General features: G+C 44.8%; 1 protein-coding gene across 3 annotated transcripts in view; it reads right to left on the reverse strand.

The window, feature by feature from the left end:
- Positions 1 to 2,257: 2,257 nt before the first annotated feature.
- Positions 2,258 to 24,570, reverse strand: part of LOC138975412 (repulsive guidance molecule A-like) — an 88,509-nt gene continuing 66,196 nt past the window's right edge. For all 3 annotated transcript variants that reach the window (XM_070348091.1, XM_070348100.1, XM_070348105.1), the window contains exon 4: positions 2,258 to 5,903. In XM_070348091.1, coding sequence (XP_070204192.1) covers positions 5,178 to 5,903 — 726 coding nt within the window. In that variant the 3' untranslated portion in view covers positions 2,258 to 5,177. The remainder of the gene's footprint in view (positions 5,904 to 24,570) is intronic.

Consider the following 24,570-nt stretch of genomic DNA (forward strand, 5'->3'; position numbering starts at 1 on the left):
TTGACACACGTTTACTGAACAGATCAAGGCCCTAGCTGCTTCCTGTTGAGAGTGGCAGTTTGTTACTGGACGAACTGTGTAAAGGAAATGGACTTAATTAACTGACGAAACATTGGATATAATTTTGTGTGTGTATGTGCTTTGATAACTCAACAGAATGGCATATATATCAGATACAAAATTACTTCAGTAAAATCTTTTCACTTTATACAGAAAGCAGTCAGTCTGATGAATGTTGGCATGGATGTTCTTATCACAGGTACAAACAATCCCAGATGGACCTGTCGATTGTTGACACGGGGAGGGGGGTATCTTTAAACTTGCCCACCATCGCTGCCCAGTGTAACACAGCGACCCATGTCCGCTGGTCAGCCAGCAGGGAGGATGACGGATGAGGCTGTCACTGGACAGAACGTAAAGTGACACCTTGTCAACGGACCTCTCTTCTCGCTTCTGGAACTTCTCCTCTATGCTGCATAGATTGTGTCTACGTTTGCCTTGTGGTTTCACCTATGTGAACTATTAACATGTTTTGCCTCGTAGTCGCAGCCTTGAATGAACTCAGAAGATTCGAGTCCTACGTGCTACGTGTTGTGAGCCTGCACAGAATATTCTCAATGCCTCAGTCCTGTATATTGTGTCTGTTTTTGCCTTTTTGTCTCTCCCTTGTGTTCGGCATTCCCCTCATATTGTCTGACTTTGTATACGTATCTATCTGCCTGGTGGTCTCAGCCCTGTGTATTACGGTATTACGCTTCGTCAGTGGCCTTCGAAGACCTCGTAACTTACATTTTCCCGATTTTCGGATTTTTGCATGGTTCCGTCCCTTGATTTTTTTCCTATCATCTGTGAAAAGCTTGTAACTCTATCTATTTTGCAAAGGTCTTTTTCCCCTGATTTTAAAAACCTCGTATTGCCGTTGGGTGTTGAGACATTAGCGACATTAGCGGGAAAACCTCGTATTGTCTGTTTGAATCCCTGCGAGTCTGTTGAAAACCTCGTAATTGTTCCTTAAATTCAAAACAAAAAAGTGAAAACCTCGTATCTACACGTTTTGATCTAAACTCGCCAAAATTTTGTATTTGTCTAGAAACGACCAGGAATCATTAATCGAGTTGTTACCTATGCTTTATAACAAACAAAAATCTGGTGAAGAGGAATTTGAATTTTTAAAACACTCTTTTGTCATTATCTCAGAACTATGATTTTGAAGATACGAGGTCTTCGAAGGCCACTGACGGCTTGTGTTTCAGTGCTTTCTGGTCTCAAACCAGTGTAAAATACCATCGTATCAACTGTTGCTTTGCTGAGTGTGTTGCCGATATTGTACTCTCAGACATATATTGATTGTCTCTACGTTTGCCTTGCAGTCTCAGGCATGTGAAATGTGTCGACATTTGCCTTCAATATCTGCCAAGATAATTGTCTATCTGCGTTTTTCTTAGTAGTCTCAGCTATTTGTGTTTTGTATCTGCGTTTGCCTTAAACTTAAAGTCTCTGTAACGAGAGTGTTCTATCGGCGTTTGCCTTGTAGTCTCACCACTTTGCCTTTTATTAGTTTTAGTATCTGCCAAGATGATTGTTTATCTGCGTTCGCCTTTTCTTTGTAGTCTCAGCGATATAAATGGTATCGGCATTTTTCCTTTTACTTACAGTCTCTGTCCAGAGAATTGTGTATCAGCGTTTGCTTGGTAACCTCAACCATTTATGTATTGTAAAGTCATTTGCCTTTTACTTAAAGTCTCTACCAAGAGGATTGTTTATCTACGTTTGCCTTGTAGTCTCAGCCATAAACTTTGTATCTACGGGTATTTGCCTTTTAGTCTCTCCCCAGAGAATTGTTTATCTACGTTTGCCTTGCAGTCTTAGTCATATATGCAGGGTTCAACCTGGGAGAAAAAACAGCATGTGTTATTTGTCCCCTTTGACAAAATTCGGAGAGTACATTTCTGTATATATAGAAAGTAGAAAAATACTTCTTTCAGTAATATTTCACACAAATAATACGCTATCATTGTATTATTTTCCTGTGGGTACCTTTGCTTTTTTGGCGACTTTTTGTGAGTGTTATGCTGAAACTGTGTAACTCATCGGTACCCATTCGCGAAATAGTAGCCCTGATAAAACACTTCACGTAAACATTTTCTCTTTGGTGTGGTGATGTAGTTTGCCAACACACACACACACACAAACACACACACACACACACACACACACACACATATATATATATATATATATACAGAAAGAGGAAACGTTCGTTGTTTTGTTTTGTATTTTTATTTTCATGTTCGTCTATGAAGACATAACACTAACATCATCCGTTCAGTTACACATTTTACTGTCAGTTTTACTTGTAACATACAAAACCACACACTCGCACTCACTCTCTCGTTCTTTCTCTTTCTCTATCTCGCCCACACACACACACACACACACACACACACACACACACACACACACACACACACACACACCCCACGCATACAAAATTACTTTCAAATTCGTCTATCTTTTTCTCGCATGAATATATGCATGCTCACACCTGAACATACCTACCATACCAGCATACAAACGACGGTGGTAAGTACAATTTACATAGTGGAGCCTCAACAAACGTTTGGCAAACATAAGTGAGGTGACAGAGAAAAAGAAACACTGTATTATTGCTAGGTGCTGGCAAGACACTGAAATATCTGACCAAATAAATGAATGATTAACGTTCCTTCTGGGTGTTTCGTATCAATGTACATTACAATCACAACGAAAACTTGGATAAATCACAAATTATCATCCTGGATTTGAAAAAAAAAATGAATGTGTCTTAGATTTTTAGGATTATGATTTAGGGTATCATTATATTTATAAACAGAACTAGATTAAACAAAATTTAAGGGAAAATCATTTTTTTAAATCGACGGAACTTAAAAACAAAACTGATGACTTTTTACCTTGGAAAAAATGCTTGTGCTTTCAAAACGAAATCTGATCAAGTTTGACCAGAGCAGACACACGATGTGGATTGTTCAAGAAAAAAGGGAGTAAGGAAAAAACAACTTCAACCCGTTTAGAAAAAATAACTTATTGCGCTACAAAACTTTTCTCATGCACTACAAGGAACAGAAAATACCATTCTTGCACTTCTCGTAGTACAATCACAATCACACGTAAACCAGCCGCCGTCCGCACGGAACACAGCCAAACAAAACAGTTCTACCATTAGCACACACGCTTTGTCAACACTGCATAATTAATTACATCAGACAATCAATCAACCAATGACAGGTCATTACAAAATAACATTTACAGAAAATAGGCGGGCGACTAGGCGCCACATTTTGAGGTATCTGCGAGTAGTTTCGTACAAAGTTCGATGACGTGTGTTTTATGGACTTAAACTGAGGACAAACTTACTAAGGACAACGTAAATTGTGTATAGTTTCAGATAAACGAGCCGGCATTGTAAGCAACTAAAAGCACTTTTTTTTTATATTCTACCGTTGTATAAACTACAAGTACAACCTTGACGCTAACTACCAAGTCATTTTCCGTTTCAATGTCCGTCTTTAGAAACTCTCTATTAGAATTAAAACATGAAATGCCTTACTTTCAGTCATCCAAGACTTTGTGTGTGTGTGTGTGTGTGTGTGTGTGTGTGTGTGTGTGTGTGTGTGTGTGTGTGTGTGTGTGTGTGAGAAAGTGTGTGTGTGTGAGAAAGTGTGTGTTAGTGTGTGATTTGTGCAAAAGTAACGAATGTTTCATGGGTTATTGCGTGTTATGTATGCTCTTACCGGCACCCTATTCAATCCAAAAGACTAACATTTCTGCCTCCACCCCCACTTCCAAAAACCCCAACGGTACATTCCAGCTGTTCCCTACTTTTCCCACTTATATTAGATGAACTTACCAACCTCGTATCCTCATTAACTGTAATGTTTCCTCGGTGCGTTTAAATAAATGACAACAAACTCTATCCCTTTCAGGAAACAGATTGCGTTTCACGACTGCCATTTTTCACATCATGCACAGTGTTATATCTTTCATCGTTTTACCATCGTCAGCTAGAGCAATGGTCAGTCTGCGTTGACAACACGAACAAATGGTTGTCAAGGAGGACATTTTCCCTGCAGAAAACACACACCGTCATAGAACGAATCACTGAATGCATGCTGACTTATTTCGATATTGCTCTGAAAGCTGCATGTGTTGGGGGTGAACTTGGGGTAAACTGGGGGAAGCTGAACACTGTCCATGAAGAAAATAATCACTGGCTGCATGTATCCCACAATGCCCTTCGATTAAGTCATGATAGTCTTGGGCAAGGTCACAGAGTTCAACACAAAATTCACACTCATTGAAGTGTCCACACGTTCATGTCGTGTGTATATAAATGCACTTCACACATTTACTGTGTTAGTAAGATACAATTGGTGTGCACATTAGACCACAAGAGAAAAAGGGATCAACATTTAAGTATCATCGGTTTCGTAAGGTCATTCTCTCCAAAAGTTGTTCGATCCACGTGATTGCAACATGTGAGGACACCAACAAATCCGTAGGTAAGGAGTTTTTTGCTTTTGTTTTTATGTGTGATTTTGCTGCATGCATTTTCTGGATGAATGAGAAAAATGCAACGATGACATACGGTATAAAATACTGGCATTCTCATCAAATAATACGACACGTCTTGTTCATATATCACCACACATCGAAGACCACCGCACTATCACAAACAAATTCAACCCAAACCCATGTGAGATGTTCTGGCAAAAAACACTTCGCCACACCAAATGGCTGGCTGCTTCTTGTTCTTGCTACTTTCCAAAACATCGGGGTTTCACAGTTCAACGGGACACAGCATTTTCGCTGTTCACCACTGTTACATTGCAGGCTCCGAATACCAGGGCCTGGTTGTGTAAAACGTCATCAACCACTGACTGGGCCTGTTTCCGACCAAAGAGTCTCATCTCTCGATCAACCTATGATTGTGTGAGGTCCATTCATTGACAGAATACCAACCAACGGTTGTCCCTGAAGCATATTTTCCAATGAATTGACTGCGGAACTCGCTCACGGTTTGCCCTATCTCACTTCTTGCGAGTTCTGAACCAAAGTTTTGATTCAAGGGCAACTAATAATATCTAATAAAAAAAAAGGCCGCTGGGATTAAGCAGGCCTCACCTGACTACCACCACGTCACCTCGTTGCCACAACGTCAAGCACAGCGACACGACACACACCACGTGCCACCACCACGACACGGTCCGTGAGAATGCTGTAGCAGCACCGAAGGCGCTGTCGTACGGCTGCAGCGAAGTCCTGTTCTCGAGCGGCGCCATGGCCGGGTCCAGCCTCAGCACGTCTTTCAGGGCGCTCAGTGCCGCCAGTGTAAAGTTCTTATCCCCGGTGGCCATCAGGTCAAAGACGCACGAGTCGAAGTAGAAGTCGACCAGCCCCGAGTCCTTGCAGACTTCCTCCGCCTCGTAGCGCGAGATGACCACCTGGGGGCCAGTGGCTTCGCTCTGTATGCGGGTGACGGTGTCTCTGCGCTGCGCCAGGTACTGTTTGTAGTTGATCTGCTCGCTGGCCGGACATCCCTTGGAGCAGAGCTCGGGCTCCCCGCTGCTGCGGCCCTTGTGTTGGTTTTCGTTGATGGACTGCGGGATGTGGATGGCGAAGGTGAAGTAGCGGCCGATCTGGCGCACGACGATGGTGGTGGCGATGTAGTGTACGTGGATCTCTATGTGGCGGTTGGCCTCCACCTCCACCACCTGCACGCTGCCATGCGGCCCGATTGACGTGTTGCCGTCCTCGAAGGCGCTGGGCAGCGAGTCCGTCTGGGCCTGGTACGTGTGGTAGTGCTCGGACCCGCACTCCCCGTTGCTCTTCACGATCACTGTCAGCTGCACGCACACAGAGTCAAGCAAAAGACATGTAAGTATCAGTCTTGAAAACAGTTCAGAACAGAAACGTGTCTTAAGTGAAGAAACCAAGTGATGAACTGATACACACGTTTACAAACAGAATACTATTTTTTTGCAAAACAAACCTAATTCATGAATTAGTTCACAGACACAAACACAAGATTTTTCTGGTGTGTGTGTGTGTGTGTGTGTGTGTGTGTGTGTGTGTGTGTGTGTGTGTGTGTGTGTGTGAGCTGTATGGTCCAGAGGAAGGACGAAGAGCATACACGTGACATTTGCAGATACAGTGTACGGCCAGCTAGCAAAGAAAACGTTAAAACTGTGTCAACTTTGTCGTGCTCAACCCTAGGGCAAAACGGAACACCATGCCCCCATGTACAGGCGTCGTGTCAAACAAAGCTTAACTTGATTTAGTGTGTGTGTGTGTGTGTGTGTGTGTGTGTGTGTGTGTGTGTGTGTGTCTATGTGTGTGAGTGTGTATGTGTGTGTGAGTACGAGGGAGGGAGGGAGGGAGGGACGGACGGACGGACGGACGGAAGAGACAGAGGGACAGAATGCGAGAGAACGTTGAGTGCGTGTTTGGATCATTTTTCAAATAACTCACAAAACACGCCCTTTCAAAGGAAAAGCAAACTGCGTACAACCATTCTTGACAGCAGCAACTAAAACAAAACAAACTACAAGAGAAAGAGAAGAGTGGACGGCAGAAGTGGTAGGAGAGAGAGAGGGGGAAAAAAGAAAAGCTTTTATGTCTGTTCTGCACTGAAATGTGCATTCCACAACTCGCGAAACAGACTGAGGCCCCTGAACGTAAACCACATAAAAGTGGCAGAGTGGGGAAGTGGCAAAAAAAAGGGCAACAGCAACAAACTATCTCAAGTGTTGTTTGGGAAGACAAGACGAAGAACAAGAAGAAGGCCGTGCGAGCACATTGCCCAAGAATCCAGAAATTACACTAGCGCAAGCCAATCTAAGATATTATCGCCAGTTTCTCGCCTGATGAACGCACCCCCTTTTGCCAACCATCATGAACTTTGAAGGTTGGAGGGCCAGGGGGGTATGGTGAGAACATCATGATCAGACCGATATAGAGACACATCTTGAAAGTTTTCCCGGCCGGTAGGTTAGTTTTTGTGTCCACGGCTGTCAAGCTGCTGTTACGTAATACAGCTGCCTGGTTGTGTTGCCTATAACCAAGTGTTACGCAATTCAAACATACATTTTTCTTTATTGGATGAAGACTCACAACGTACTCTATAGTAAAGAAAAGCTTCGCTCAGCCACTATTTTTTGTAGTGAATTTGACTAGGGTGATTCTCTCCTTTCATCCCATTATTCTTTTGACCTTCCAACTAGGAATTTTCAGTGCGGTTGTTCAGGAAAATTGGATGTGTGTGTCATTGCTGTAACATGCGTGCATTCCAGTAAGGGACCCCAATACAAGCCCTTCTCGACCAGCCCTCTCACTTCAGCAGAAGGACTGCTTCTCAAGGTTCACAAGCTCCGAATGGGGTAGATCTTGCCTTGGAGCAGCCGGACCACAGACATACCTGTGCAGCCAGAGAGACTGGTCCTTGTCCTAACGCCTGCACCACCCTCAAGATACCAGGCCCTCTCCTGAAGACTGTACAGGCGCGAGGTGCCGAGGTGTCTGCTGTCGAAAGAGATGCCGTCTCTCCGTGGATCGCCCCCCCCCCCTCTTTAACCTTTGCTGCTGATTACTTGTCACCCTCCCACCCCATTGCCGGGTTCCAAGGATTCATACAAAGCCTGTATTATCATCACTGTACTGGCTTTGACGTGATGCACTCTCACCCCTCTTCAACCTTTACCGCCGATTACATGTCACCAACCAACCCCATTTGTAGCTTTCTGGACCTTGTGCAAAGCCTGTATAGTATATATCTTCTTTCTACTAGCTTTGGCTTGATGCACCTAACACTGAGTCCTGTCTTGAGATCTGCAGGCTGTCAAAATGCGTAAAAATGGGAATATATTTAAATCTGAGGGTGTGTATAACAGCTTATCCTTGCTGCTAGTAAAGACAGACTCTTTGACAGGAATCTTCAGCCTCTAGCCTCAGGAAGACTACGCTTATTTGAAGGGTATGTTCAGCTGTTGGTGAAGGAAGACTGTTCTGAATCTCTACGGGCATTTTCGGCGTTTATATAGGGCCTAGAGGAAGACTACCAAAAAGGAATGTTGAGCGTGTCCATGTGTGTAGGAACACTGTTCGAATCGGAAGGCAATGTTCAACGTCTATTTCCTGTTTTATCCATCTTCATTCGTCGTCATTTACTCATCTTTCGTCGTTTTCTTCTCTCTGTGTCTAACCTTGCGTCCAAAGATTAATCTCTTGTGATGAGCTACGCCGGCTCGGGGCTCAGCCAGAAAGCTGTGCTGCGTGTGTCAAGATGATGTTCTAATTTCCTCGCGGGATTTCAACGCGAAGATAAACTTGAACTTCTCTCTCCCTACCTCCCCCTCAACCACCCCCACCCCTATCAACACAATCCGTATGTAGCTGATGTTTCAACGGACCCGTTTGCTAGAAACAAAAGTAGGCCTATGGGGGTGACGGCACGAGCGGGGAACGGGTATAGGGGCTTGAAAAGGAAATGTCTTTTGGCAAAACCTATTCAGACTTTCTCACTATAGACACAAACCAAAAATACATAAACAAACCTTGATCATTAACCAATTAATCTAAATACCGTAACCCCCAACCCCACATACACACTCATTCATCCCCTCAAAAATTAATAAACAGGACTAACCAAACAAGCGAAAAAATGTTATACACAACAGCTACAACGCTTCTTATCAGCAGAGAAAAACTCAGGAAGGCGAAGACGATGTGACAGCACTGGCTAACCAAGACCATCTTTACCAACACGACGGCTAAGCCCATCACGCCTGATAAGATTACACCGGGCCACAAAATATACACAACATGGTGGAGTAGAGGTTACGACACCACTGTACAACCAAAGAACTTGCTGTCACAGGCTCTGGTTACATTCTGCTACACGAAGGTCGCAGTGCTTCAGTTTCAACATTTCCATTTTAAGACATTTGTTTCATCATTGGGGGTCAACCCATACACATTACAGCACCGAGGAGGGTCCCAAAAGGTGTAAAGTTGAAGGTTTTTTGTAAATCATTTTTTAATTGGTTAAATTGTTTTCATTTTAGAGGTAGCTCTTCATTCGCAAGTTTCCACACAGTCAGTGATCGCCTTTGTCACGTTCTCAGCCAGCAATACTCGTGCAGGTTTGAATCCTAGATCTCAGATTCTTGTTCCTGTTGAAATGAACAGATACGAACCAGAACTCCCTAAAACATTGCCCTTGCAAAAGAAAATTTTGGTGGTTTTTTTGTCTAACCAATGGTAATTAGTAAGTCAATCCTGTGCCGTTTCTAACGCGTTCTAGGCAGAGATTCAGCCAGGGCAGACGGCATAAATCACCTTGCCCCAAAAGGCACCCTGCTTCTATTCCCCAGCTGTTACCCAAACGACGGCATTAAATACCCTTAACCCCAGCCCTCGGAAATAGGAGATCGTAACAAGTCTATCAGGAGGAGACATCATACTGGGAACAAGTGAGTTGGGGGGGACCGTGGACGGGTCGGGAGGAAGGGGAACAGGGGTGGGCTTACGGGTGAAAGAACTCCAGGCAGGTCGGGCCAAGGAGGACACGAAAACACAAGTTGTCCAGTGTTGAAGAAGTGAGGACGGGGAGAACACAAGGCCGCTCCAACACCTCTCCCTGCAACAGGAGACGGGCGATTTCCTCTAGCGAAACACGATAGTTTCTCTTGACATCGCTGGCATCTCGATGGCTGGCAAGCGTTGTGTTTTACTCTCCCACCCTAACCCACCCCGACACTTTTTGTGTGTGTTGCTTTGGTAAGTAGTCTGCCAGGCTGCCTTTTAATTTGAGTCAAGGAACAAGACGGGTGGTTGATCTCAAAAGCTGAGGTAATTGACACACCAGAACACAGCACGCTTCCTAGTAAGAGTCGTAAAGCATACGATTCCTCGAGCTGTAACACAAGGCAAGAAGGGGCATCTGTTCTTTACCGGGTACTGGAGAAAGTGGAGGTGGTTAAGGGCGAGAATTGAAGGAGAGGGGGGATTGGAATCATGGAAAGATTAACAAAGGGGAGAGAAGGGGATGAGGTAGTATCTATTTTTTTAACTCAAGAGTTCGAAAGTGGACTAGCTCCAGGTGTAAAGTAGCAACGACGATTGGGTCAACCGTTGACCCACTTGCAGAATCGGCTTACATGGCCATTGTTTGCTCGCGTGCTGGCAGGTAATAGCGCAATAAGCGGCGGCTTAAACTTCTCCTGTGTGGCTGGCAATCGCGGGGTGGAGGTGTGCATTACATCTCAAGTCTGGCTGGCGACGGGCATGGATTTAGCTCGCTACTGCCTTTGTTCGCGCTGCACGAGCACCTGACAACCGAAACCGTGAAAATACAAGGGCGACATTGACCGTGCTGTCACTGCCAGCGTCTTGACGACGTAATCAGCCGTGAGAGCAATACACCTAGTGTCACTTTGAGAAAATATGCACCCACAGCCCCGTGGCCGTGCACCTCCCGACCGACTTGGGTGTCTGTTCGGTAGTATGATGTAAGGGAGTTGTTGGCCAACACACTTTGTGATCTGAGGCGTCAGCCAAGACACGAACAAAACTGCGCCTTGAGGGAGTTCCAGGATCGTTGAAGACAATCATCTTATAATTGATGACTTGAGATGTTTCAAGTATGGCCTTCAGGAACATATTACAATCGTGCACATGATAATAGCGATGTGCTTTCCAAACGAGCTACATCCCAGTCGTTACGAGTACTGTGACTATTAACGGTAAACATTTGCATATATATATATAAAAAAAAAAGCCTGCAGAAGTCAGAATCTTTGTTCCAGGAGACAGAGACAGAGACACAGAGAGAGAGAGAGAGAGAGAGAGAGAGAGAGAGAGAGAGAGAGAGAGAGAGAGAGAGAGAGAGAGAGAGAGAGAGAGAGAGAGAGAGAGAGAGAGAGAGAGATAGAGATTTGACAAGTCCCAACCCCCGATAGTATCACCAGCCCCCCCCCCCCCCCCGACTCCTCCCACAGGCATCTCCATACACACACAAACATACATAATACATGCTTTATTGTTCTCTCGTCTGTCCAGAATGCAGCCACTGGCAATTTGTCATTGGTACGCCTGAACTTTGGTGTTGGCACTGTGTGTTCATTCATAACTCACTTATCTGCCAAGCGCCCTGTCAGCCTCCCCTTGTGCCGGTGCGTTCTGCATTCCGCCCTAGCACAACAAAACAAGGCTACAAGCCACGGGCTTTAGATGTACAAGCTCGTTGTGAGGCAGTATCCAGATTTAAGCACTGTGTGAGCTTCGTCGTCTCAATGAATGAATCTCAACAATGTCTTCTCTTCTTAACGTATTTGACGTTACTTCTACCGAGATATCAATATCTGGAGTATGTCCATTCTGAAGACCTCCGTTTGCCAGGGGGACAAAATCAGACATGACAAAACCTACAAGGAACAAAGCTTTTCGTCCACAGGCAAAGGATGTTCCATGTATTTTGAAAGCACAACCTCGGACTATGCAGAAAGAAAGCTACATTCATATATCCCTCAAAAACTGACACATCCACCTCCCCCCTTACCTAATCGGGAGTAGCTTAACTTAAAGAGACACTGACAACAACGACAGAAATGATGATGATGATGATGATGATGATGACGATGAGGAGGAGGCGGAGGAAGAAGAAGGAGGAAGAAGGAGGGAGGAGGAAGGAGGGAGGAGGAAGAAAAAGGGAGGAGGAAGGAGGAAGAAGGGAGGAGGAAGGAGGAAGGAGGGAGGAGGGAGGAGGAAGGAGGGAGGAGGAAGAAGGAGGGAGGAGGAAGAAGGAGGGAGGAGGAAGAAAAAGGGAGGAGGAGGGAGGAGGAAGAAGGAGGGAGGAGGAAGAAGGAGGGAGGAGGAGGGAGGAGGAAGAAAAAGGGAGGAGGAAGGGTAGGAAGAGGATGGGTATCGCTGAAGTTTTTCTTCTTCACACTTCCTGGTAAGCAGAATCAAAGTGCAGTAACTGGATCATACAATTACAAGCAAAATGTTCGGGCAGCTAAAACTCCCTAAACCTACTAAACGGGATGGTGTTTGGCTTCAGACGCTCTATCGTTTGCCGCTGCAATTTGTCGGCTGTTTTCTCCCAAGTAAATCCGCCGTACTCTTTGAAGACAAGGGAGAATGGGATGTGAGCGAGTGTAACGTTTAATACTCTGTGGTGCAAGTTTAATTGAGTTGTGGCATACTTTCTCCTCGGCAAGAGCCCTTGTTGTGGGTGTAGAGGTAAATATTGACATCTGTTCCTTTTGAAGGAAGTGGGGGGGGGGGGAGGGGAGAGTGTGTGGGTGTGTGTGTATGTGTGTGTGTGTGTATGTGTGTGTGTGTGTGTGTGTGTATGTATGTGTGTGTGTGAGAGAGAGAGAGAGAGAGAGAGAGAGAGAGAGAGAGAGAGAGAGAGAGAGAGAGAGAGAGAGAGAGAGAGAGAGTCCGAGAGAGAGTCCGAGAGACAGTGATAAACGATGTGTGTAACTAAATGTAACATCATATTAATCTGTACATGGTTGGTGTGATGAAAGAGGGGGGTGGGAGTTGCGAGAAATCTACACAATTGTTTTGTCCGTCTGACTTTATTTACGATCTCTACCACCTGTACATTTCATCGACCCAGTTTCCGCCTCCCCATCCCCTCAACTCCGCTCGCTGCCTGGCCCGTGTCAGTGGCACTATCAGACCAGCATCTGTGATGTACAGGGAGAGATATACCCGGCCCTTGACGGATATATACCTCTGGCTATCTGCACCCCGTGTGCATCTCTTCTCTGCCTACCCCCTAATTACTGCCATATCTGCACTGGCCACAAATAGCTTGCCGCCGATAGCCCCTGAACACTTTCACCTTGCCAGCCCCAACAGGTAAGGAGAGAAGCCAGTCTGCACTCAGCAGAGCTTTCAGACATCCACAGTCTCGTTCTACCATAAGACATAATTTTATGTCTGTGAGTTCTACCAGAGACTGTGTTCTCTACTGTCTCTGGTTATACGCGAGAGTACATGCGGCAAGCGTCTGAAAACGCGTCAACTGTTATTCAGGCTTCCAGCAAAGAGGTTACCCCTCGCGAAGAGTAACGCTCTGTGTTTCCAGTATCACAGAAACGTCTGCCAATGGCAATGTATCGCCTCCTCTTCCACAGAAGGTTAGGTGGGAATGGGAGTATAATATGCAACGGCTTATGAACGTTTTCGGCGCGAGACATTTTCCTTTCTTCAAAAGATGAGTTCATAATTATGTCGCAGTGCAAAATTGAAACGTAATTTCAAATTTCCTTTTCTTTCATCCTCACAACATCCTTGCCCCAATTAAACCCAAAGAGACAGTTTTGAACCGATATTTATGCACTAGCGGCGGCTTTCGGAGAAACCAATGTATTGGCCAAGAACTGCTGTTACACCACGTCAACAGGACAAAGTTATCATGCTAAGTATTTCAGAACAAACATGGGACAGACACATCTCAGTTGGTAGGTGTGACCAGATGTTGGCATATTAACCGGTAAGATGCCGGAAATTACCGGTTAGCACGATCACTGAAAAATCAAAATATGCTTCTCCTGTCAATCGTATTTCTATCCATACCAAAATCCAAACAAGAACCAGAGTCCCCATCCGCCCCCACCCATCGACCCCCCCCCCCTCTCATCCACTCTCTTTTCACATAGAACTTTTATGTCAGATTAAATAAATCGTGAAAGCCCAGGTCAAAAGCCTGAGCGACCACGGCAACATGGGCAGGGGCATGGCAGGCTGGGACGACCAGGCCATAGAGTGTATGCGTTCTAGCAGCGAGAGAGAGGGGGAGATTTACGTTATCGGGTGGGCCCATAAAGTGTGCGCGATGTTTTCATTCACCGTATTGATCCCAGCCTGTTAGCGGCGACCTCGCCTAAATCACCCGTGTCTTCCCACGACTCCCTTGTCGCTGCCATCAACACGAAACAGAGAGAGAGAGAGAGAGAGAGAGAGGGGGGAAGGGTGTGTGTGTGTGTGTGTGTGTGTGTGTGTTGGCCAGGACCTAGCACGGCATTTTTCTGTATATACCAGGGGGGGGGGGGGGGGTTCTGGGGTTTCCGGAACCCCCCCCCCCAGCCAAAAAATAAAATGAGTTTCAATTTTGGGGGTATTAATCAGTGACAAAATCTGCTGCCTAAAACTGGTAATGATCATCCTCAGATTGCACCATTTTGCATCCTTTTTTTCACAATTTTCCGGGGGGGCATGCCCCCGGACCCCCCTAGCAAGCTAGGCGCTTCGCGCCTTCACACCCATATCTTCACAACATACTTTTGAACCCCACCCCCCCCCCCATAAAATGAACTGATCCGCCCCTGTATACTAGGGGATGAAATGATACGGCATTTGTCATTTTCGTGTCCCCTTGAAGTGATTTCTGCGTTGGGGTCTGCACGCCATATAAATAGTTACATCGTGTTTTGGGAGCACAACACAAAAGTTACGGGTCGCACTAGCTCGTGGGCAAAAACTTGAGGTGGGGTGGCTGTATATTGGTTGCTCAGAGAGACGCCAAACTTCTTGCTCTTAACTTTTGGTAGATGAAGAATGTTCAGTGTGTATTTTTCTTTGAATCCACGAGACTACATTTGCTTAAATGTGATTTTAACCGTTGCTTCAGCTTCATCAACTCTCTCAGGTACTTACTTTTTGTGGAATATTGGGACGTTTGACCTTTGCACGCGGCCCACGTATGCAGTTTGCACATACTGTAATTTTATTAGTAAGCTACAATATATCAAGGATTATGTGGTTCGGTCGTTTTCTTGTGTCTTACACAAATCAAGTTTTATGACGTTTTGTAGTATGATACCCACACATGAGTAGGTTACAGAGCGCACAACAACTGCAGGAAAGGCTTGTTACGACACGCACTTCACTCGTGTTACAGAACGCACTCCCACAGAAAACCATTTTGTCAAAATAAGATCAGAACTAACCACTTTTACACGCCCAAAACGTGATAATGGGTAACACCAGGTTTTGGCACTAGTAAGCCGTCATACTCCTGTCCGCCCAGCCGACCTTCCCCTTGACCCTGCTTGTGACCTCGATGTTTTATGCCCCCGCAAGGGGCATTCTTTCTTTCTTTATTTGGTGTTTAACGTCGTTTTCAACCACGAAGGTTATATATATCGCGACGGGGAAAGGGGGGAGATGGGATAGAGCCACTTGTCAATTGTTTCTTGTTCACAAAAGCACTAATGGGCACGGTACTCTCTAAGCACCCAAAACCTCAGAGAGATAACTGGCGGAAACCTTCCTATTGCGCGAATATTATGCCCTAGTCTCTAGAAATTCCACCCCAACATATCTGCCCTGGGTGGCGACGGATCAATAATCGAAGAATTGGTCGTCACCTTCCGTATTTTACTTCTTCTTCTGCGTTCGTGGGCTGAAACTCCCACGTACACTCGTGTTTTGCACGAGTGGACCACGTACACTCGTGTTTTGCACGAGTGGAATTTTACGTGTATGACCGTTTTTACCCCGCCATTTAGGCAGCCATACGCCCCTTTCGGAGGAAGCATGCTGGGTATGTTCGTGTTTCTATAACCCACCAAACTCTGACATGGATTACAGGATCTTTTTCGTGCGCACTTGGTCTTGTGCTTGCGTGTACACACGGGGGTGTTCGGACACCGAGGAGAGTCTGCACACAAAGTTGACTCTGAGAAATAAATCTCTCGCCGAACGTGGTTACGAACTCACGCTGACAGCAGCCAACTGAATACATATCCAGCGCGCTACCGACTGAGCTACATCCCCGCCCCGTATTTTACTTAGTATGTTCCCAATTTTGGGGGAACTTCCATCCCCAACTGTAGCCTGAGTGTGTGCACAAAGAATCCTTCTTTATCATGATTTATCGGCATGAATAGCGTTCGTGGGATACCTCCAGCTTTGCTGGGATCAAAGTCTATACCATACAGGGGTCACGTGAGAGCCGCTCAAATAAAGGTAACCACCCGAAACGACCTGACTTCAGATACCAAGTCGCCCAAACCCTACTGTCAATCGACATTGGTGCATAAATGGGGTGGGCGCTTACAAGGTAGTTAACGGGATGAAGGAAACAATGAATCAAGAAACCCAGGTGCACATCTGCGGCTCATAGGCATGTGCAGTGTGCATGCACACTATCTTGTGCCTGCATCTTGCCATCTCTAAGAAATGGCGACCACAGCCAGACAGACAGACACACTTACGTCCATTCTTATATATATTAAATACTGTCGGGCCAAATACATGCGATGACGGCTCCTGATGCTTGATCACGACACAGGAATACATACCAAAATGTCCTGTGTTGGCCAAAGCATGAGTTTTGTTAGTTTTTTGTTAGACATAATGCTTATGGAAGCAAACAAGCACTCATCTAGGTATGCATACATAGTGTGATACAGTATTTAGTCTTAATACGTAAGTTTACAGTAATTAAATTGTACAAAACTACACAAAAAACAATAATATTTGGTAGTTAAGTTTGAACCTATAGTTGTGCGATCCGTAACATTTGAAAACCAAAACTAATTGCTACCTGTAACATGCAAGTTGTGCGTGTCGTAACATTGTGTTTTCCAACTACAAAACTTTGAATTGATCTGTATGCGTCATTTTTAAACACACCGCAACCAAAATCACAAGATGCACTAAGCATAAGCTAGTCCATGTCTCTATTACAAGAAGTGTGTGTTTGGATGAATGTAATATCAATAAAAACAGCTATGAATGCCAGGTTTTGGTTTCTGAAAGCAAAATATTTCAAGAAGTCTTTGAATACGGGCACTGTGAGTTATATTACAGTGATCACTTTAATTCAACAAAAAGATGAATATATGAGGTACATGTTAGACACTAATTTTAGTAACATCATGCAATTTGAGAAGCTGTTTAAGTGATATTTCTAGACCAACTACCCTTCTTCGTGTAGTGCGACCCGTTACTTTTGTGTTGTGCTCCCAAAACACGATATAACTATTTATACGGCGTGGTCTGGTACGTTGCAAGTGTAGGACACTTCCTAGACCATTAGTTGTGATTGCAACTACCTTCAAGATCTCGCTGCTTTTACGTTTTATTTTACAACTGATAGTTTTCCAAGGTAACATGTCGAAGTTCGCGTCAACAATAAAGGAAACCTAAAACACAAAAACACACGACTCGCTTCAAGCCCTTCCAAGTGATTTTACTATGGTAGGTTATGGGGAATATTTCACTGATTATATCTGCAATTTCTAAGCACTCTCTACTCTCTGCTATTATGATGCTTACCAATTTTGATCTCCAAACGTTGCATTTGCTGGGTAGAATGTATCAAGGACCTTGACATTTAAAAAAAAAAGAGAATAATGGCTACTCTTAATGATATCCCAGAGAGAGAGAGAGAGAGAGAGAGAGAGAGAGAGAGAGAGAGAGAGAGAGAGAGAGAGAGAGAGAGAGAGAGAGAGAGAGAGAGAGAGAGAGAGAGAGAGAGAGAGAGAGAGAGAGAGAGAGAGAGAGAGAGAGAGAGAGAGAGAGAGCACTCATTATTTCAAACCCCTGGTGTGACTGAAGATAGGACGAGATAAGTCTTTCTGAAGAATAAGCCTAGGACTTCAAAATACATTTATTCTTCTGTAAGTTAAGTGAAGCTTCTAGCTTGTACAGGGACAGGTATATATACCACGACCTAGCATGAAAGAAACGGGCCCCACCGGCGGATTAGCGTCACGAGGAAGAAATACACATGAAACGGAAAAGAATGGCGTGGTAATTGGATTAGGGATTAACCAATACGTCAAAAGTCTTTCTGCAGCTCGACAACTTCGCTCGTTTCGCAACAACATGGTGAAAGTCGGGCTTAACCGGTAAAAATCTCTTGACCCAATAAAACCACACTCATAAGGATTCGCGTTCCGACAAAATCAAACATATATCCATTTTGTCAACTATGACGAATGTCTTCGCGTTTTGTGTTTGTCATCTCATAGAGCTTCCGGCTGATTACATCGCTTCCGATCTAAAATAAATAAATTGACGAACACACAAAATCTGCTGGGGATTTTTTTTCTCACTCACTTTTCTGATGAATAATGACAACTAAGTAATATGTAATTACAACTAAACCGGAACAGAGATCAAAGAAAACTTACCGGAAACAGGAAAAAGAGACTGTTCTTTGATGTCTTTATGACTGAGCAAGTTATGAAAATAGTACCTCATCACATACCATACCAAACAGGACATTCATTGACAATGGTTTAACGTCCTTGTGCGCTGAGATAGCCATTCGTCCACTTGAACTCTGAATGACATCAAAGAGTGATGATCGGAAAAAGGAAGCAGAGATGGTTCTTTGAAGTCAGGCCTATGACAGATCATTCTTTCTTCACCACTGTTACGTTTGAATTCATTGTGCTCATTCTCTGATAACTTCAGAGACGCGTTTGTAATTGCATTTCCGTTTTCATTTCCGTCTTCACTATCTGGCTGCCAGATGATTAAATAGTAAAGCTAGAGCCTTGACTTGATATTTAACACAGTCAAAAATACCCTTCACCGCTCCTCTTACTTTCTTCTTATTCGAACGCATTATCTCTAACTGTTGCTGGCGTACTAAAATACTGAAAACAAACAAACAAACAGACCAACTCGCATCACCCCCGAGTTTTATTTGTTTGGTTACTTTTTTCTCGGAAATAACTCAAACCACTTCTTTTCGTTTGTCGACTGGAAGCTATTCCCATCACTTCATTCTTACGCATTTCCCACATTACGTTTGCCAACCAACAGTAATCTATATCAAGGAGGAACACTTGTGTTCAAATCAAATAGGAGGGCTAAAGAGACTGACCACTCGAGGCATCGACTGGTATAATTCACTGCTTGGTAGAGTCTGGGTGTTGTGCACGAATGCCGAACAGACGCTTCCACGTAAATGATCTTTCCCTTGTTTGACCAGTAATATGGCACGGAAGATGTGTAGTCTACCGAACAAGCATATATTTTAAAAACAAACAAACACAGAAACAGAAGCTACTGCTATAGTGGGGCTATGGTGAACTTATGTAGGCAGAAGACTGGAGAGAGAAACGAATGTGCACTGTCTGACCCGCTCACCTGTGCTAAAACAGTACTTCCGGGTAAAGATCGGTTGAAAATGCTCATCATTCTCTTTGCCTCGAGACAGACAAAAATCTATACATTATTCATTTAAATGCCTATGAACATAAAACGAGAATAAAAGCGTAACAGTGCCTCGAACCCATGCGACAGACAACTCAAGGCCGTGCAATGCTTCGCAGTGGCAGCATAGTATGCGCACATGTTGTAGTTATCTGACAACAGCAATTACTAAGTTTACAATAGTATTACGTAATGAAGAATAAATAAACGACTTCCATCCCCGGCTTGTGAAACCTCATCGGGCGTGTGCGCCCCTGTGGTGACAAGAGGTAAACATTTCGCTGTGTGAGAGGTGTACCTTGATGCCCTCACCCCGTTGTTGCGTGATGTCACACTGAGCCTTCGGGACAAGCTGGGAGCTGTGATGAGACCAAGACAAATGCTCCCAATACAACTTTCACTTTCCTAAGCTACTGCTATAGTCGGGCTATGGTGAACTTATGTAGGGAGAGTGTGTGTGTATGTCCTTTATCCGGAATGCTAGATCTGCAGTCATATTTTTAGATGTTGCATGAAGACACATGAGAAGAACCAGAGAGAGCATTTGTCTTCAGTATGAGGCACGATGCTGATATACTCACGTCGAACTATCTTGGTAACACTATCGTCATGCTTTCGTTCTTAGATTGAAGGTAAACAAGTAAAAGATAAAGCGACAGACACGGCTTATGGGCTTCAATTTGAATGCAAAAGAGGTGTAGGCGAGAGGGCGTAGAACAATGTTGATCTTCATCTTCTTGGATTCTTCTTTGTTTCCTTTCCCCAGTAGTAATAAGTCGAATCCGTACGCAGTAGAATTTAGTTACTCTTCACTCATACTGATTCTGTTTGCCTCTTTAGATCACAAGGATGTTCCTCAAAATAAAGCAGATGAGATACAAACACCAGTTTTGTCCACAACATGAGATATGCTTTATTATAAAATGTGTTTGAAGGCACACATCTGTGTTGAGGGAGAGATGGAGGACAGAAACAAGATATACGATATATTGCTTCCATAACTATTCCCACACAGTACATCCAAGTCAAAAAGCAGATCAGGGGAGAAGAAAGATGAGCACGTGCAACAGGAGCAGCAAAAAAGACGCTACACACTCCAACACCACCGCGGGGCATTACATGTGCACGGGGAGAAAACAGGAAGCAGAGTTTGCTTATCAGGCCAGGAATGCCACATGACGGGGTTGGAATTGGGTAAGGGTAGGGGTGGGGTGAAGCGGAGGGGGGAGTCAGACGTTGGGGCAGAATTCCTGGCTGCAAAGAATCACACTTCTGGATGCCCCATATTATTTCCTCTCTCCCTGGTCCCGTCTAGGGCTGAACTTTTCACACACTGCTGTAATCCGTGCTGAATGCAAAAGAGAAGGTGTAAAGGCGAGGAAGAAAAAAATCAGCAGGCACAGAGGAAGCAGACTGTGGTCTACAGAAGGGGTGAAAACAAAGACTGCCAATACAGACTTTCAGTCAAACTTGTCTGCATCTACTCCAAATGACAGTTTCGATGTCGTTCAACACAGACACACATACTCCCATACCTCGAACTTAGTCACACGCACAGAGCCTGTCATAAACCCTCGCTGCAAATATGTTTATAGCGAACACTAATAATCTCTATTGCGTTGTTGGAGCATGTGAAAGATGTGCAGGGGCACTGTCGCAGCACCAGGGGTAGTCAGAATTTGTGACATTAACAGTATTGCACCAGAAAGAATTGCCATTACATCGTTGTAAGCACATAAATTTCCCGCACCAGGCTTTGAAGAGAAGGAGATGCACGAATCGGATTACGATTCACGGGCCATCGTCTGGTATATCAGGCATGAAAACTGAAAAAAAATAAAATACTGAAAACAAAATTCGAAGGCGCGTAGCGCCAAGTTTCGCAGGCGCGTAGCGCCAAGTTTCGCAGGCGCGTAGCGCCAAGTTTCGCAGGCGCGAAGCGCCAAGATTTCTAGGGGGGTCCGGGGGCATGCCCCCCCGGAAATTTTTTTGTTCAAGGGTGCAATTTGGTGCAATCTGGGGCTATCTGAGCCTTAAAATTGGATTCAAACATGGCCCCAAAACTATTTTACTATAACAATGACTAGGAAAAAAAAAAAAAAAAAAAAAAAAATTTAAAAAAAAAAAAAAAAAAAAAAAAAATACTGAAAATAAAACAAAATACGGTTTATTTTTTTCAAAAATACGGAAAATACGGAAAATACGGAGAATTTTCATGCCTGCTGATACCTACGGCTAAATGCCTTTCTTTCCTTTCTGTCCCTGTGGTCAGCTAACTGGATCCAAGCCGACAGATCTAAGGTTAGACAGATCATGGACCCAAGGTTCGATATATCCAAGGTTTAATGGATACAAGGTTCGATATATTCAAGGTTTAATGGATACAAGGTGCGATTGGTTTAGGGTTCGAGGTAAACATTGGGCAAAAGATCCCGGGTTTGATGGATCCATGAGGTGACTGATCCAGAGTTCATCCCTTGAGATTAACGTCCTCACTGGCATCCTGGCATAAAACGCAGACAGTACGAAAAAGAAGACTACAGCCCACAGTGCGTGCACAAGGTGCAACAACGATCGTCATAAACTAAGAAGTAACACGCAGAGAGATGCTTGCAAGCCCTTAGTGAACTGAATAGGTAATTATAACGCCAGAGGGAAAACCCGCAGTTTTAACAATAAAAGCAGCTAGCTCCACAAAGGGTCGACCAGGACAGACAACACCAATCCGCATCGTGAAAGCGAACAGAGGACGTGCATGGCTTTGTGGACGTTCAAACCCAGTAGGAGGGGGACAACAAGCAGTGAAAGGGTTAAGCAAGGTGCATCAGTTTGCGGAGTTGTAGAAGTGTGCGTGCGTGCGTGCGTGCGTGCGTGCGTGCGTGTGTGTGTGTGTGTGTGTGTGTGTGTGTGTGTGTGTGTGTGTGTCACTGTTCACAACAACAAATAAACGTTACAAAAATCCGAACCCTCAGAGACCCGGGGTAGTCCCATCATAGCCTACACAAAGCGGGGGCAAAATTAGTACTGTAATACCAATAGCCGGGTGTCTATGCCAGGCGAGAAAGAGTAGACGAAAGGAGCCGACAGGCAGAAGCAGCCATCAGACAATACAGCCAGCCAGTAGCGCACTCTCCGAGATCTCTCTGACACGGATTCCCACTTTATCTACCCCGACACGGCGCTTGTAAGCTGTAGATTGCATAATTGGGAAAGTGGTGGTAGATGTAATGCGATGTACTCCTACCACTACAACTATCTCGCTCTCGGGCTCCTGTATTCCTGAGCACTAGACCCTCTCGGGTATTTCGAGCTGTCTACTCTACTATGATGTTTCTGTGCCAACCTCACCTACCGACTCATCTCTCCTGCCATGCCACAGCTGTTATTTCCTTTCTGACGGTGCTACGAAATGAGAGACGAATCGCTGATATAACTATGTCTGGTACTACATACATGTATTGTGAAAGTAAAAGAAATTGAACTCGAACAAACCGAAGGACATTTCTGCCAGGTTCTGGACTGATCAAAGAATGTGCGAAGTGTGTCGGCTTGAGACAATGTCTTGTGTACGGTACTTCGGTCACCACCGTTCAAATGTGGACTGGGTGGCCGAGTGGTAACGAACTTGCGCTCGGAAGCGAGAGGTTGCGAGTTCGACCCTGGGTCAGGGCGTTAGCAATTTTTTCCCCCTTTCCTAACCTAGGTGGTGGGTTCAAGTGCTAGTCTTTCGGATGAGGCGAAAAACCGAGGTCCCTTCGTGTACACTACATTGGGGTGTGCACGTTAAAGATCCCACGATTGACAAAAGGGTCTTTCCTGGCAAAATTGTATAGGCATAGATAAAAAAATGTCCACCAAAATACCCGTGTGACTTGGAATAATAGGCCGTGAAAAGTAGGATATGCGCCGAAATGGCTGCGATCTGCTGGTCGATGTGAATGCGTGATGTATTGTGTAAAAAATTCCATCTCACACGGCATAAATAGATCCCTGCGCCTTGAGTCCGAGTCTGGAGATACGCGCGCGATATAAGACTTCATATAATATAATATTAAAATGTTTAAACCAAGAAGGAACTGTTTATTTGAATTTATTGTTCATTGGTCGTCAATAAGGGACCTCTTTGGGGCAATAACAATGAAGAAACATGATCAATGTCTGTCACTTTGTATCTGCAGTATATGTGTGTGCGTGTGTGTGTGTTTGAGTGTGTGTGTGTGGGTGTGTGTTTGAGTGTGTGTGAGGAGGGGGGGGGGCAGACAGAGAGAGACAGACTGACAGACAGTGTAAACACAGACAGAAAGAAAGACAGACAGAGGCAAAGCGACGGATAGACTGACACACAGAGAGGTTGGGACAGGGAGAGAGTGAGAGAGGCAGTGAAATCCACACAGAGGTGCCGCCTGTCCAGACAGGCCACAGAACAAACAGCGCAGGCGACAAGGGATCAACTCGTCTCCTTTACCCACCCCCCCCCCCCCCCTCCATTCCCCCTTCCAAACACACACATACACAGCAAAGAAAACCCTGCGCTCGCTCTCCCCTCCTCTCCGAGAGGGAATGTTTAGGTGTGTGTGGGAGGGGGTGGGGGTACGGGGGAAGATTGAGGGGAGAGGGGGTTTGTGTTTGCCGTGCTGTTGGACAGGAGGGCAGAATAACACCTAGCTGACAGGCAGCCAGGAAAAGTACAGGGTTTACATTTCAATACACGTACCGCAGGTACACAGCTTTTAGAACCCTCTTCGTAACATTAAACTCTTCTCGGGCTAGGACGACCGGTGCGCGGAGGAAGAGGGAGGGGAGGAGGGAGGGACAGGTATGAACTGTTGACTGTTGTCGAAGGAGAAAAGCATGTCAGTTTATCCGAAAACTGAAACTTCAAACCTGACAAACAGTAGATTGAGTGCAGCCTTGAAGTATGAACGTTTCACTGTCAATAGCTGCTGTGAATCGCAAGGTCTCCAGTTTGGTCTGGCTTTAGCCCCATCCCCCCCATAGGGTCGTTAAATACCTTGTGAAATTTCAGGAAACAAACAGTGGGTAACTGAATCCAGTCTTCGGACAATGAAAATGAGACAAGCGTGTGTCACAGTCTTCTTTAAACACAAGCACCCAACCACTAGAATAAAACAACAGCAATATCAGGTGTCAAAATGTATCTGAACAAGTGAACAGCAATGCACGTGCAAGAAATGTACTTCGTTCGGAGGTCAGCTCTCTCTCTCTCTCTCTCTCTCTCTCTCTCTCTCTCTCTCTCTCTCTCTCTCTCTCTCTCTCTCTAACAAATACAAACACACACATATAAGACTGTAATTTGCTTAG

This window comes from Littorina saxatilis, linkage group LG1 (genome assembly GCF_037325665.1).
Source record: "Littorina saxatilis isolate snail1 linkage group LG1, US_GU_Lsax_2.0, whole genome shotgun sequence".
Taxonomy (NCBI): Eukaryota; Metazoa; Mollusca; class Gastropoda; order Littorinimorpha; family Littorinidae; genus Littorina; species Littorina saxatilis.